The following is a 15,816-nucleotide window of genomic DNA, read 5'->3' as shown; positions in this document are numbered from 1 at the left end:
CAGACTTTAATAAATTATCACAATACTCAGGTGAGACAAGTAAGTATTATTATCCCTGTTGTACACAACGGATAAGAACAGAAGTTAAGCTAGAAATCAGAGATTTAGCTACATTCCCAGATTTTGACATTCATTTAAGATACTTTCGAAGTGGATAGAGCCCAAGTCTTGAAGCCAGGAACTCATGATACTGGCTCTGCCATGGAGAAATTGCAAGGTCTTGAGGAAGTCATTTAACGGTGGTTGAGTTTCTCTAGCTATAAAATGGGGATTTTAACTCACTTGAATTTGTACCTGAAGTAGAACATGACTCTTGTAAGAGAAAGGGAGCAACTTGCCAGGCATTCTCCTTGAGGACCCCATAATTTTAAAACTTACCCCCCACGGACCAAAATAGCCTTAGTTTGTTAACTTTCTAGGGATGTTGCAGGGCCTGCACATTGGGAAGGCTCTAGTGGGAAATTGTGAAGATCTTGAATATATCTTTTCCTGCTAGGTTTTTGCTGATATTTAAGAATTGTCAGAAGGTGATTGGAGCAAGGTTGTGTGTATAATGAAAATAAAATAAATACATTAATTAAAAATGATGTGGCATGGAAGTATCTGAGTATGTAGAATTTGCCCCTATTCAAAATTGCAGCTAAACTGTGTCTAGATCTATGGTTTTATAAAAAATAGGCTGTTACTTTAAAATGGAGTGATGAATGTTGAAATAAAGAAGAGCAGTGTACCTCAAAAGCCTCTCTCAAGAACAAATTAAATATAATCCAGAAAAATGTAACAGCACCAGAATTGTGTTTACTGCATAAAAGCAATGTTACTAGGAGTGGATTCCAAAAAAGTTGATCCACTAGAAATGTTTCTAGCCCAAAGGAGAATTGTGTTTCTGGTGGGTGATTACATATTGCCCTGGATCAGCGACTTTGGCCGTGGTTCACCACTGTGATATTCCAGGTTATGTTGTAAGATTGGATCTATATGCACAATACAGTAGAAAGAGAAATGTCAGAAATTGAATGCTGATGGAGGCCAATTTCTGCAACACAGTATATCTTCCCAATACAATGCAACTTAGATTATCCAAAGCTCACTTTGTAGGGTCATGTGTCCTGATTTAAGGGGCGCTCATCTCTGGGGCATCGCCAAGTGGCTGGGTGGGGTACCATAGTCCTTTTCTTGCCCTTGGTGCCCCCTGCAGGCTGTTGGCCAACCTTGGTAGGTGTTCAGTGGCTTGACTCTCTGACCAACAAAGTCCAAATGAACCCCTTCTGGGGTATTAATGAGTCCAATAAATGGTCTGTTTGCACTTGGTGGGGTCTTCAGCAGTGGCTCCGAGCCCTTTAAATTCAGCCTTTTGTTCAGGTTTCCAAATAAGCCCTGTCCCCTACTTGACATATACACCACTTTACCAGTAACTGGTGGGGGAACTCAGGCCCGCCTGCTACTCTAGGTTTCAACCCAGGGACTCTACACACAGCAGCTATGCACTGCTCAACTTCAACCCTGCCCTGCTATTTCCCTAGGCCTCTTCCTACCAGGCCCTTTGATCACCAGGCCAGTGTCCTCAGGTCCTTCTCCCTCTGAATCCCAGCTGTAAATGCTGTCTGATTGTCAGGCTTCTTTGGCCAGAGAGGAGCACCCTTCTTCATTCCTCTGGTCCCAACTGAACTGCTAAGGCCTGGCTGCTCCGTTTATCTGGGCCAGCAGGACATGATTGGATGTTGCTAGTCCTTCTAGCCCATGGAGGACCTGGTCTCTGTGGTTTCCAAAATGGCTGCTCCAGAGAGTCCTCTCTAGGCAAGCTTGGAGGACCCGCCTTCACTGCTCTTTTCCTCTCAACTTGCTGCTTCTTGGGGCAGGGAGTAGTAGGACTGAAGGGCCTCCAGCAAGGAACCACAAGGGCCAAATACACCCTGTCAGAGAGCTGCTCAGATCAGGGCCGGCTCCAGGCACCAGCCCAGCAAGCAGGTGCTTGGGCCAGCCAACGGAGAGGGGTGGCACGTCCGGCTCTTCGGTGGCGGGTCTCTCACTCCCTCTTGGAGCAAAGGGCCAGCCGCCGAATTCTGAATTCACGATCGCGGCTTTTTTTTTTTTTGGTGCTGCTTGGGGCAGCAAAAACCCCGGAGCTGGCCCTGGCTCAGATGGAGCCTAATCCAAAGCTCACTGAAGTCATAGAATCATAGAATATCAGGGTTGGAAGGGACCTCAGGAAGTCATCTAGTCCAATCCCCTGCTCAAAGCAGGACCAATTCCCAACTAAATCATCCCAGCCAAGGCTTTGTCAAGCCTGACCTTAAAAACCTCTAAGGAAGGAGATTCCACCACCTCCCTTGGTAACCTATTCCAGTGCTTCACCACTCTCCTAGTGAAAAAGGTTTTCCGAATATCCAACCTAAACCTCCCCCACTGCAATTTGAGACCATTAGTCCTTGTTCTGTCATCTGATACCAGTGAGAACAGTCTAGATCCATCCTCTTTGGAGCCCCCTTTCAGGTAGCTGAAAACAGGTATCAAATCCCCCCTCATTCTTCTCTTCTGCAGACTAAACACTCTCAGTTCCCTCAGCCTCTCCTCATAAGTCATGTGTTCCAGCCCCCTAATTATTTTTGTTGGCTTCTGCTGGACTCTTACCAATTTTTCCACATCCTTCTTATAGTATGGGGCCCAAAACTGGACACAGTACTCCAGATGAGGCCTCACCAATGTCGAATAGAGGAGAATGATCACATCCCTCGATCTGCTGGCAGTGCCCCTACTTATACAGCCCAAAATGCCATTAGCCTTCTTGACAACCAGGGCACGTTGTCGACTCATATCCAGCTTCTCGTCCACTGTAACCTCTAGGTCCTTTCCTGCAGAACTGCTGCCTAGCCATTCAGTCCCTAGCCTGTAGCAGTGCATGGGATTCTTCCATCCTAAGTGCAGGACTCTGCACTTGTCCTTGTTGAACCTCATCAGGTTTCTTTTGGCCCAATCCTCTAATTTGTCTAGGTCCCTCTGTATCCTATCCCTACCCTCCAGTGTATCTACCACTCCTCCCAGTTTAGTGTCATCTCCAACCTTGCTGAGAGTGCAGTCCATGCCATCCTCCACATCATTAATGAAGATATTCAACAAAACCGGCCCCAGGACCGACCTTTGGGGCACTCCACTTGATACCGGCTGCCAACTAGACATGGAGCCATTGATCATTACCCGTTGAGCCTGATAATCTAGCCAGCTTTCTATCCACCTTATAGTCCATTCATCCAGCCCATACTTTTTAAACTTGCCGGCAAGAATACTGTGGGAAACCATATCAAAAGCTTTGCTAAAGTCAAGGAATAACACATCCACTGCTTTCCCCTCATCCACAGACCCACTTATCTCCTCATAGAAGGCAATTAGATTATTCAGGCATGACTTGCCCTTGGTGAATCCATGTTGACTGTTCCTGATCACTTTCCTCTCCTCTAAATGCTTCAAAATTGATTCTTGAGGACCTGCTCTTTGATTTTTCCAGGGACTGAGGTAAGGCTGACTGGCCTGTAGTTCCCCGGATCCTCCTTCTTCCCTTTTTTAAAGATGGGCACTACATTAGCCTTTTTCCAGTCATCCGGGATCTCCCCCGATCGCCATGAGTTTTCAGAGATAATGGTCACTGGCTCTGCAATCACATCCGCCAACTCCTTTAGCACCTTCAGATGCAGCATATCTGGCTCCATGGATTTGTGCTCATCCAGCTTTTCTAAATAGTCCCGAACCACTTCTTACTCCACTGAGGGTTGGTCACCTCCTCCCCATGCTGTGCTGTCCAGTGCAGCAGTCCGGGAGCTGGCTTTGTTTGTGAAGACAGAGGCAAAAAAACCATTGAGTATATTAGCTTTTCCCACATCCTCTGTCACTAGGTTGCCTCCCTCATTCAGTAAGGGACCCACACTTTCCTTGACTGACTTCTTGTTGCTAACATACCTGAAGAAACCCTTTTTGTTACTCTTAACATCCCTTGCTAGCTTCAGCTCCAATTGTGATTTGGCCTTCCTGATTTCACACCTGCATGCCTGAACAATATTTTTATACACCTCCCTGGTCAGATGTCCAATCTTCCACGTCTTGTAAGCTTCTTTTTGTGTTTAAGATCAGCAAGGATTTCACTGTTAAGCCAAGCTTGTCGCCTGCCATATTTACTATTCTTTCTATACATCGGGATGGTTTGTTCCTGCAACCTCAATAAGGATTCTTTAAAATACAGCCAGCTCTCCTGGACTCCTTTGCCCCTCCTGTTATTCTCCCCGGGGATCCTGCCCATCAGTTCCCTGAGGAAGTCAAAGTCTGCTTTTCTGAAGTCCAGGGTCTGTATTCTGCTGTTTTCCTTTCTTCCTTGTGTCAGGATCCTGAACTTGACCATCTCATGGTCACTGCCTCCCAGTTCCCATCCATTTTGCTTCTACTAATTCTTCCCGGTTTGTGAGCAGCAGGTCTAGAAGAGCTCTGCCCCTAGTTGGTTCCTCCAGCACTTGCACCAGGAAATTGTCCCCTGCACTTTCCAAAAACTTCCTGGATTATCTGTGCACCGCTGTATTGCTCTCCCAGCAGATATCAGGGTGATTAAAGTCTCCCATGAGAACCAGGACCTGCGATCTAGTAACTTCTATTAGTTGTCAGAAGAAAGCCTTGTCCACCTTATCCGCCTGGTCTGGTGGTCTATAGCAGACTCCCACCATGACATCACCCTTGTTGTTCACACTTCTAAACTTAATCCAGAGACTCTCAGGTTTTTCTGCAGTTTCATACTGGAGCTCTGAGCAGTCATACTGCTCTCTTACATACAATGCAACTCACCCACCTTTTCTGACCTGCCTGTCCTTCCCGAACAGTTTATATCCATTCATGACAGTACTCCAGTCATGTGAGTTATCCCACCAAGTCTCTGTTATTCCAATCACATCATAGTTCCTTGACTGTGCCAGGACTTCCAGTTCTCCTTGCTTGTTTCCCAGGCTTCTTGCATTTGTGTATAGGCACTTAAGATAACTCGCTGATCCTCCCGCTTTCTCAGCATGAGACAGGAGTCCTCCACTCTTGCACTCTCCTGCCCGTGCTTCCTCCCAGTATCCCAATTCACCACTTACCTCAGGGCTTTGGTCTCCTTCCCCCAGTGAACCTAGTTTAAAGCCCTCCTCACTAAGTTAGCCAGCCTGCTTGCAAAGATGCTCTTCCCTCTCTTCATTAGGTGGAGCCTGTCTCTGCCTAGCACTCCTCCTTCTTGGAGGAGTAAGTCTTTGGAAGCGTAAGTCTTTGGAAGTCTTTCCACAGGCTTTGAGTCAGGTCCATAATCAAAGTGGGCAGAGGAGAATCTTGTGGGGGTATATCTCCCTTTACTTACCTGGTGGATTTCCAAATGGAAATCTGCCCAGGAGTTATTGCAAGCACCATTATTAACTCCATCTCTTCAGAACAGGGCAGAGGTAGGGGACAAGAACAGAAAATAGAATTAGTGGCAACACAGCTCCTGAAAGCAGTAGCATTGAAGACAGCATCTCTACCCAGTAAATGGTATCAGAAACCCCTCTGCAAAAGGAGGGGGAACAGGAAGGTACCATGTAGATTTTCCAGCTGATGGTTGGTCTCCTGTGGTTGTCCCCTCTCAGGGAATAATCAGGCCCTGGTTTGGATTTGAATTGGGAACATGGAGATGAAGGGTTCCAAGTCTTGTTATTACCAGTTCCCTATTGTCAGTTCCTTGAAAACAAATATAAAAATTGACATGGTTACTGGAGTCATATAAATACCATATATTATTTATGATAAAAAGCACATGGGTTTTATGGCATGATCTTAAGTGAAAGAAATCTAGGATCTTATTTGTAACCAGTATTCCTAATAACGTTTTGTTATTTTAAAGGAATTCCTATTTATCCTTTTACTACTCCAAATCCAGAATACCCTGTGGCTGGTGGTATGAAAGGCAAGTTCTTTTTTTTTTATTTTTTTTATTGTTTCAGAAGTGTTTGTTCTTGTTATGTTGTCATGTTTGGTGCTATTGCAGTAATGTCTTTTGCAATATTTGTCTTCTTACCAGAAACCCAATATATATTCATGCTTATATTAAACAATTTAATGTGCTGACCCCAGAATGAAAGATGGGTAAAGATAAGTTCAGCTGGCCGCAGGCAAACACCTGCAGAAGAAGCTGACCTTTTTGCTTGACACCATCATAAACTGATCCATTTTAGGATTCTCTGATATGTGAACAGCTTGTTAACTGTCTGCCAGTGAAAAATCTCTTACTTAAGGCTACCTGACCCCTGCTTCTGGTCTCCTGCACCTGGCAAATACTGTATACTGCCCTTGGCAATGCAGCATTTTGATTTTATAACTGCTATATGTTTCTTATTTAAAGGCCAATGCAAAACCAGTTGAAATCCATGGAAATATTCCATTCAATTCAAGGGGTTTTGCAGTAATCCCCAACTCAAGTATATACTTTCACATTACAGAACACTACAAATGTGACTCAAGTAAATAAGTATTTAAAATGCATTTTGCTGCTGATCATTTAAAAAATCTAGCACCCTTTTTAAGATCCCAGAAAATGTAATATTTGCTTAATATTCAGTAGCATTTGCTGAGTTGCTGTTGATGTGTGTGCTGACAAAAGGGCTTTCATCTGTTGAACTAGTGAATTCTTTTAGATATAATCAGAGAAACATAAATCCATTTCCATGTTTACAGGTCCCAGTTGTTTTCCTGAAAATGTCTGTAGAGTGCTAGATCCCTCTGTGTTCACCCAAAAGCTTGTTCATTTAGAGCCAGTCATCTCTTTGTTTGATTCAGCTGGGAGGAATAACACTAGATGTGTGACCTCAAAAATAGATTCCCCGACAAACCTATGGCTCAGAATTATGGCTTTCTGCAGAAACCTGCATAGCCCTGTGGGTAAATCCTTCTTGTTCATATTTCTAAAATGAAAAGAACAGCAAAGAGTGATAACTAAGTGAATAAATATACATGGGAAGAAACAGAACTACAATTGCTCAAGCTTTAACCAGTAGCACGAAAATTTGAGGCACGAGAGAGAGAGAGACTTGTCTCTTGATTATTGTAAATAAGTAAGGATTGTGTCCTTTTGTGGTTATACAAATTGTAAATTTGTATTCCTGACAACGTTGATTATAAAGGAATTTGGCAGAAAAATAGGTGATTGCTCACGTTTTGAAAATGGGATTTGTGTGCAAGTGGCATGTAAGTAATTGTATTAGTTACAGAGTAATAGCAGTGTTTTTTAACCAGTATTAACCCCGGGTCTGTTATGCTGCACAAAATGTAAAGGGTTTTTATAGGTTTGTGCTGCAGCTTTGTTTAGCTCTTTCTTTCTTCTGTTTATGTCTGCAGATGGCTGTAAACCAGGATTTTTTGGCCCTCAATGCCAGCGTAAGTTCCATAGTTGTTTTTTTTTTAACAGTCTGAACCCAAATTACATACAAATGCCAACATTTTAAATCCAAATGTAATGTGAACTTCAAGACTGTAACGCAGAAAATGTTTTCTTTTACAAAATGTGCTGTTTAGCTTGCCAGTGCTATAGCTCGGGAGTGCTGGATGGCAACTGTGATGGAAAGACAGGACAGTGCAGATGTCGAGTTGGATTTCAGGGACTTTCCTGTGATGCCTGTGCAGTAGGGTATTTTCAATACCCTTTCTGTCAGAGTAAGCAACAATACTCTCTTTCTGTCAATATCACCCTGATCCTGTGGATGCATCCTTGTTCTATGTAGAGTTCAGGGGGAGTAAGGATTGTGTCCTTTTGCAGGACTGAGACTTTAGTAAGTGATTCTGCATAGAATGATAGGAAGCAAAAAGTGAAAAGGTCCAGAAGAGGGTTTTTTCCCCCTAAATCATACAGGTACCTTCAACTCATTGACTATTATCTAACGCATGATGCATCTATCAGATACTGATTTGACTATGGTTTTAATAATGTCTGATTAATAACAGTTTAACAAAAACGGAAAAAAATCCGTTACCTTGGTTTTACAAAACCATAATTTTGGGCCTAGTTTGACTTGACAATGCCCCTTTGATGTATCAAGCTACGACTGCTACAGTCAGTGATAGAAAGCTGTTTGGTTTTTTAAATACTTTTACTATACACCTACATACTGGTGTTGGTAATAGTCTATAGAGAATTTTAAAAATGTATTCCAGGAGCCCCACTCCAAACTGAAAAAAGAACAGGAGTACTTGTGGCACCTTAGAGACTAACAAATTTATTTCAGCATAAGCTTTCGTGGGCTACAGCTCACTTCTTCGGATGCATAGAGTGGAACACACAGACAGAAACATGAAAAGGTGGAAGTACCCATACCAACTATAAGAGTCCAATCAATTGAGATGAGCTATCATCAGCAGGAGAAGAAAAAAAACCTTTGAAGTGATAATTGAGATGACCCATAGAAGGTGTGAGGAGAACTTAACATGGGGAAATAGACTCCAAACTGAGATTATAAAACCAGACCACTGTTGTTTACTGCACAAGTAGTCTTGAAAACAGTGGAATTACTTCCAGTGTAGAGTACTGCCCCATCTGGCCCTGAATGAAAACAGTATGGTGCTTCCTTGACATTTGGGCCAGATTCTGCCATGCTTACTCACACTGATTAATACCTTTCTTCACAAATAATCACTTCGAAATCCATAAAGCTAATCAACAGCATAAGGATGGCAGAATCTGGCCCTTAATACTGGAGATTAGGAAGAAGAGAATGTTTTTAGGAAGGAGGAAGAGGAATATCTCTGCAGCAACTGCCTCTAAAATTCTCTTCTTGTTTGTAGTGTGTGCATGTAATTCAGCTGGTGCCCTCCCTGAAATCTGTGATTTCCTTGGAAAATGTCTCTGCCGCTTTGAGGTTGATGGACCTCAGTGTGACAGCTGTCGTCCTGGCTACCATTCTTTCCCTATCTGTCAAGGTAAGATTGCAGGTGATACGTATAGCATTGAACTGGCCACTGAGAGGCTGGACTGGAATGACCGTACTTTAAGATTCTGTATTTGCATTGACTGGGGCAGTATTCATTATTGTAACTAGGTAAGGTTCTCTTACATTCTGTGTGGTGAAAGTTCATAGTTTCCCCTTGCCCTGTCACTGCGCTTGACTATTTAGAACACTAATTGCAGGCAAGCCTCTAAATCTAGTTATTAGATCTTATTTTTATGTTTCTCTATGTTTCATGGACAGATCGAACCCTGTAGTGGAGGTGAACAATCCGCACAAATGCTTTTTTTTTAAAAATAAAAGGCTAAGAAAACCCTTTTCACATAGATGTTTACAGCACTAGCAGTATCATTGACATCAGAAGAAATAAAGTATACAAAGATGTGCTATGAAGGATTTGTTTGTTTTTTAAGAGGGTCTCTGCTAGCAAGAGCACTTACATCCTTATAAGCTTTCTGTTTTGTAAAATGTACAAAGAAGTTGCTTTTTATTTTGTAAATAAGAATCCATTTTCCCCTTATTCCATGTGTATTTTGAGAGCAAATGAAAGACACTGGACCAGTCTCTGTTGTCTCATTTCTATCATGAAAGCCCATCAACATCATTAGAGTTGCACAGTTATGTCTGAGGGAAGAATTTGGCCCACATATCCAACTCCCACACCCTACGTTACTGCCCTGATACAGAGAGCAGGTACTGATTAGTACTCACAGACTATAAGCCTATACAGCTATACTGGGTCAGACCAAGGTCCATCTAGCCCAGTATCCTGACAGTGGCCAGTGCCAGGTGCTTCAGAGGGAATGAACAGAACAGGCAATCATCGAGTGATCCATCCCCTGTCGCCCGTTCCCAGCTTATGACAAACAGAAGCTAGGGACACCATCCCTGCCCATTCTGGCTAATAGCCATTGATGCTATCCTCCATGAATTTATCTAGTTCTTTTTTGAACCCTGTTATAGTCTTGGCCTTCACAACATCCTCTAGCAAAGAGTTCCACAGGTTGACTGTGCGTTGTGTGAAAAAATACTTCCTTTTGTTTGTTTAAAACCTGCTGTCTATTAATTTCATTTGGTGACCCCTAGTTCTTGTATTATGAGAATGAGTAAATAATGCTTCCTTATTTACTTTCTCCCCACCAGTCATGATTTTATAGACCTCTGTCATGTCCCCTCGAGTCATCTCTTTTCCAAGCTGCAAAGTCCCAGTCTTAGGGCAGGTCTACACTAGGGGGGGAGGTCGATCTAAGGTACGCAACTTCAGCTACATGAATAGCGTAGCTGAAGTCGAAGTACCTTAGCTCGAATTACTTACCGTCCTCACGGCGCGGGATCGACGTTCGCAGCTCCCCATGTCGACTCCGTACCGCCACTTGCGTTGGTGGAGTTCCGGAGTCGACAGGAGCACGTTCGGGGTTCGATATATCGCGTCTAGATGAGATGCGATATATCGAACTCCGAGAAGTCGATTGCTACCCGCTGATCTGGCGGGTAGTGAAGACGTACCCTTATTAATCTCTCCTCATATGGAAGCTGTTTCATACCCCTAATCATTTTTTTTTGCCTTTTTCTGTACCTTTTCCAATACCAATATATCTTTTTTGAGATGGGGCGACCACATCTGCACGCAGTATTCAAGATGTGGGCATACCATGGATTTATATAGAGGCAATATGATATTTTCTGTCTAATATTTTATCCCTTTCCTAATGATTCACAACATGCTGTTAGCTTGTTTGACTGCCTCTGCACATTGAGTGGATGTTTTTCAAGAAGTATCCACAGTGACTCCAAGATCTCTTTCTTGAGTGGTAACAGCTAATTTAGACCCCATCATTTTATATGTACAGTTGGGGTTATGTTTTCCAATGCACATTACTTTGCATTTATCAACATTGAATTTCATCTACCATTTTGTTGCCCAGTCACCCAGTTTTAAAATTCTTTTGTAGCTTTTTGCAGTCTGCCTGGGACTTAACTATCTTGAGTAGTTTTGTATCATCTGCAAATTTTGCCACCTTTTTCCAGATAATTTATGAATATGTTGAATAGGACTGGTCCCAGTACAGACACTTAAGGGACACCACTAGTTACCTCTCTCCATTCTGAAAATGGACCATTTATTCCTGCCCTTTGTTTCCTATCTTTTAACCAGTTACTGTTGCATGAGAGGATCTTCCTTCTTATCACATGACAGTTTATTTTGGTGAGGGACTTGTCAAAGGCTTTCTGAAAATCTAAGTACACTATATCCACTGGATCCCCCTTGTCCACATGTTTGCTGACCACTTCAAAGAATTCTAGTAGATTGGTGAGGTATGATTTCCCTTTACAAAAACCATGTTGACTCTTCCCCAACAAATCATGTTAATCTATGTGTCTGATAATTCTGTTCTTTACTATACTTTCAACCAGTTTGCCTGGTAGTGAAGTCAGGCTTACCGGCCTATAATTGCCGGAATCTCCTCTGAAGCCTTTTTTAAAAATTGGTGTCACATTAGCTATCCTCCAGTCAACTGGTACAAAAGCTGATTTAAATGACAGGTTACATGCTACAGTTAGTAGTTCTGCAATTTCACATTTGAGTTCCTTCAGAACTCTTGGGTGAATACCGTCTGGTCCTGGTGACTTATTACTGTTTAATTTATCAATTTGGTCCAAAACTTGCTCTAATGACACCTCAATCTGTGACAGTTCCTCAGATTTGTCACCTAAAAAGAGTGCCTCACATCATCAGCCATGGAGACTGATGCAAAGAATTCATTTAGTTTATCTGCAATGACCTTATTGTCCTTGAATGCTCCTTTAGCATTTCAATCATCCAGTGGACCCATTGGTTGTTTAGTAGGCTTCCTGCTTCTGATGTACTTACAGTTTTTTTTGTTATTACTTTTTGAGTCTTTGGCTAGCTGTCTCCAAATTCTTTTTTAGCCTTCCTAATTATATTTTTAATATTTCATTTGCCAGAGTTTATGCTCCTTTCTATTTTCCTCACTAGGATTTAACTTCTACTTTTTAAAGGATGTCTCTTTGCCTCTCACTGCTTCTTTTACTTTGTTGTTTGGTCATGGTGGCACTTTCTTGGTTCTCTTACTATGTTTTTTTAAATTTGGGGTCTACATTTAGTCTGAGCCTCTATTTTGGTGTCTTTAAAATGTTTCTGTGTACCTTGCAGGGATTTCACTTTTGACATTGTACCTTTTAATTTCTGTTTAACTAACTTACTCATTTTTGTGTAGTTCCCCTTTCTGAAATTAAATGCTACTGTAGTGGGCTGCTGTGGTATTTTCCACACCACAGGGACGTTAAATTTAATTATATTATGGTCATTATTACCAAGCAGTAGAGCTATATTCACCTCTTGAACCAGATCCTGTGCTCCACTTAGGACTGAATCAAGAATTGCCTCTCCTCTTGTGGGTTCCAGGACTAGCTGCTCCAAGAAGCAGTCATTTAAGGTGTCAGAAACTTCATCTCTGCAACCTGTCCTGAGTTGACTTGTACCCAGTCAATATGGGGATAGTTGAAATCCCCCATTATTATTGAGTTTTTTATTTTTATAGCCTCTCTAATCTCCCTAAGAATTTCACAGTCACTATCATCTGGTCATCCTCATTTTCTACGAGGCACTCAAGTTCACCCATCTTATTATTTAGACTTCTAATATTTGTATATAAGCACTTAAAACGGTCACTTTTTAGGTGTCTCCATTATATGATGTAACTGAATGGGACTCTTTCATTTGACTGTTTCTCATCAGATCCTACCCATATTTTATCATCTTCAAGCCTCTCCTCCTTACTAGGACATAGAGAATCTCCATTAATAGATCTTCCCGAGAGGGATGTCTTGGGCCCAAACCACATGGTCATCCGCACCTGTTGGCTTTCCCCCAACCCTTAGTTTAAAAACTGCTCTACCACCCTTTAAATTTTAAGTGCCAACAATCTGGTTCTGTATTGGTTTAGGTGGAGCCCATCCTTCCTGTATAGGCTTCCTCTTTCCCAAAAGTTTCCCCAGTTCCTAATAAATCTAAACCCCTTCTCCCTACACCATCATCTCATCCATGCACTGAGACCCTGCAGTTTGGCCTGTCTAACTGGCCCTGCGTGGGAACCGGAAGTATTTCAGTGAATGCTACCATGGAGGTCATGGGCTTCAATCTCGTACCAAGCAGCCTAAATTTGGTTTTCGAGACCTCTCCCCTATCCTTCCCTATGTCATTAGTACCTACATGTACCATGAACACCGGCTTCTCCCAAGCACTACACATAAGTCTGTCTAGATGTGTTGAGAGATCTGCAGCCTTCATACTCAGCAGGCAAGTCACTGTGCTGTTCTCGTGGTCATCACAAACCCAGCTATCTATGTATCTAATGATTGAATCCCCCATTACTATTACTCTTCCTAATAACTGAAGTTCCCTCCCCTGGAGAGGTATCCTCAGTGAGAGAGGATACCATAGATTCATCTGGAAAGAGGGTCCCAACTACGGGATCGTTTTCTTGTGCTCCAGATTGATGCTCTCCTTCCCCGAGACTTACATCCTTCTCAAGAGCACAGAGGGTGTCAGACTGGGGATGGGACCCTTCTACTGTGTCCCAGAAAGTCTCATCTATGTACCTCTCTTTTTCCTTTGCTCCTCCAGTTCAGTCACTCTGGTCTCCAAAGCCCATATGTGGTCTCTTGGGGCCAGGAGCTCCTTGCACGGAATGTACGCATATGCCACTTGCCCATAAGGCAGGTAATCATACATACTGCATTCAATGCAATAAACGGAATAGCCCCCACCCTGCTGCTGGACTTCAGTCTGCATTATCTTTTTACTCCTGCAACTCTTTCCATTATTGTTGGGTTTTTTTTATCAGGGGGTGTTTATTGCCTTAAGCTTAAGGAATGTTAACGAAGAGTATCTAGCCCCTCCCTTCTAAACTCCCTCGCAAAACTCCCCTGTAACTATTTGTGTCTGTACAAGAAACCAGTCAAGTCTCTTTTTGTCACCAGTTTGTGTTAGAGAGTGTCTGCTTCCGGCAAGACATCGCTGTATTGTTTAGTGTGTGAAGTGGTTAATTCAGGATTTAAGTGGCACAGGCCCTCAGTGCTGAGGTGAATTTCACCCAGTGAGAAAAGGTAATGTCTCATGTCAAAATACGTTTTGATGTATGCTTGTGTACACACATGAACGTGTTGCATATAGAAAGATACAGGAGAATTTGCTTCCTAGTTGTTGTATCATTGTGATGTTACACAGGGTACAGTCTGGACTACTGAACAGCTGTGTCCCCTCAACTCTCCAACTTGGGGTGCCTTTTATACTGCTTCACTGTCAGAAAAAACATTTCTGGTCTGTCACACCCAGCCTCCAGCGTGCAAAATCACTCCCAGCTATGTTGTATGAGTGCTCTAGCTAGTCACTCCTGAGTTATATTGCAGAGTGACACCAGCAAATTCCCAGTTCCAGACTTGTCCTCAGATATGTGTATTTTATAGTGCCTAGCAATTTTCTTCTGGACGATATAAGTTCATAGAAAGCCCGTCATTTCATTAATAGAAAATGATATGCACAAACCCCATTATCTCAAATGGAGGTTCCCAATCGCTTCATTCCATACACACTAGTTTAGATAAAATAATAAAATAAGTTTATTAACTACAGAAAGAAAGATTTGAAGTGATTACAAGTAATCAGGCATAAAAGTCAAAATTGGTTACAAAGAAAATAAAAAGTAAAACACAACTAATATCTAACTTATCAAGCTAAATTAATTCAAAGGAAAGGTTTTTCTTACCACATACTTTTGCAATCGTTAGTGACTGAACTCTTTCAGTCAGGACTCCTCCCCCAGTCCAGTGTCTTTTCAAGTGCTGTTGCTGCCCGTGAGCAGAGAGAAAGAGAGGAGTATTTTGGGACTTCTCTTGCCATTTCTTATAGTTCTCTTTTCCCTTTGAAGATCATCTCCAGCTGGTGTTCAGGAGACAGGAGGTCTGAGGGATGGGAACCTCCTACTGTTTCACTGTTAATATGTAAAGTTCTCGCTTGCACCCTTCTTCCTGCCAAAGAATGGCTGCTTAACCAGGTGATAATCCATTTGATTGTGTTGACACCTGGCTGAGATGTTGTCTAGCCTTTTGTCTCTGGGGAACTAGTTTGAAGCTGTTTCACCAGACTTGGAACATGACATATAAAGTAGAATTTTATAACTTTACATACAATGTTGCCACAGATATTTTACCAGTACAATAATGTTCAGCAGATTATGAGTTTTTAAATGATACCTCACAAGGCATACTTTGTACAAAATTTATCATAGTCTTGTAAAAAGGTTGACTATAGGGGGTTCAGAATGTCACAATCATTATTTTGGATTAGTAAATATAACAGACACCTTCATTATGGGCTTACGTTCTCAATATATACCTATGAAAGGACTACAGAATTCTTTATGCTCTTTAGAAGAAAAATCCAAAGTACTAGTTTTGAATCAACAAACAAAATGGATGGAGTAAAGAATTACCATATGGCTCTCCCTTTTACAGATCTGGAGTACATTAAAATGTTTTAATGAAAAACATCAAATCAGAGTTCTACATTGGTACACACAGTTCAGTGGTTTTAAAATACTACGTCCATGCTATAATTTTTTTAAGTTGGAAGCGAATCAAATGGCAATCTAGTGTAGCAAATGTAGCCCATATTGAACTGGTTTAAACTTTTAACACTGAAATCTTCAATGAAACATAAAAGGCATAAGAGATCATGCAAAAACAAGTCACAAAAGACTGTAAAAGATAATTAAATATAAAAGAAAAAACTAAAAGGGGGCATGCAGTCAAAGTGAAA

The 15,816-nt window shown here is 42.0% G+C and overlaps 1 protein-coding gene across 1 annotated transcript in view; it reads left to right on the top strand.

Annotated features, from left to right (window-relative positions):
• Positions 1–15,816, top strand: part of LAMA3 (laminin subunit alpha 3) — a 178,186-nt gene that overhangs the window by 47,713 nt on the left and 114,657 nt on the right. Inside the window, exons 11-14 of the mRNA XM_045004766.1 lie at positions 5,885–5,947; positions 7,375–7,413; positions 7,552–7,689; positions 8,815–8,949. Of these exons, the coding sequence (XP_044860701.1) occupies positions 5,885–5,947; positions 7,375–7,413; positions 7,552–7,689; positions 8,815–8,949 (375 nt within the window). The remainder of the gene's footprint in view (positions 1–5,884; positions 5,948–7,374; positions 7,414–7,551; positions 7,690–8,814; positions 8,950–15,816) is intronic.

The sequence above is a fragment of the Mauremys mutica genome, chromosome 2, assembly GCF_020497125.1.
Source record: "Mauremys mutica isolate MM-2020 ecotype Southern chromosome 2, ASM2049712v1, whole genome shotgun sequence".
Taxonomy (NCBI): Eukaryota; Metazoa; Chordata; order Testudines; family Geoemydidae; genus Mauremys; species Mauremys mutica.
The sequence above is the reverse complement of the archived record's forward strand: the minus strand, read 5'-3'. Positions and strand labels throughout refer to the sequence as shown.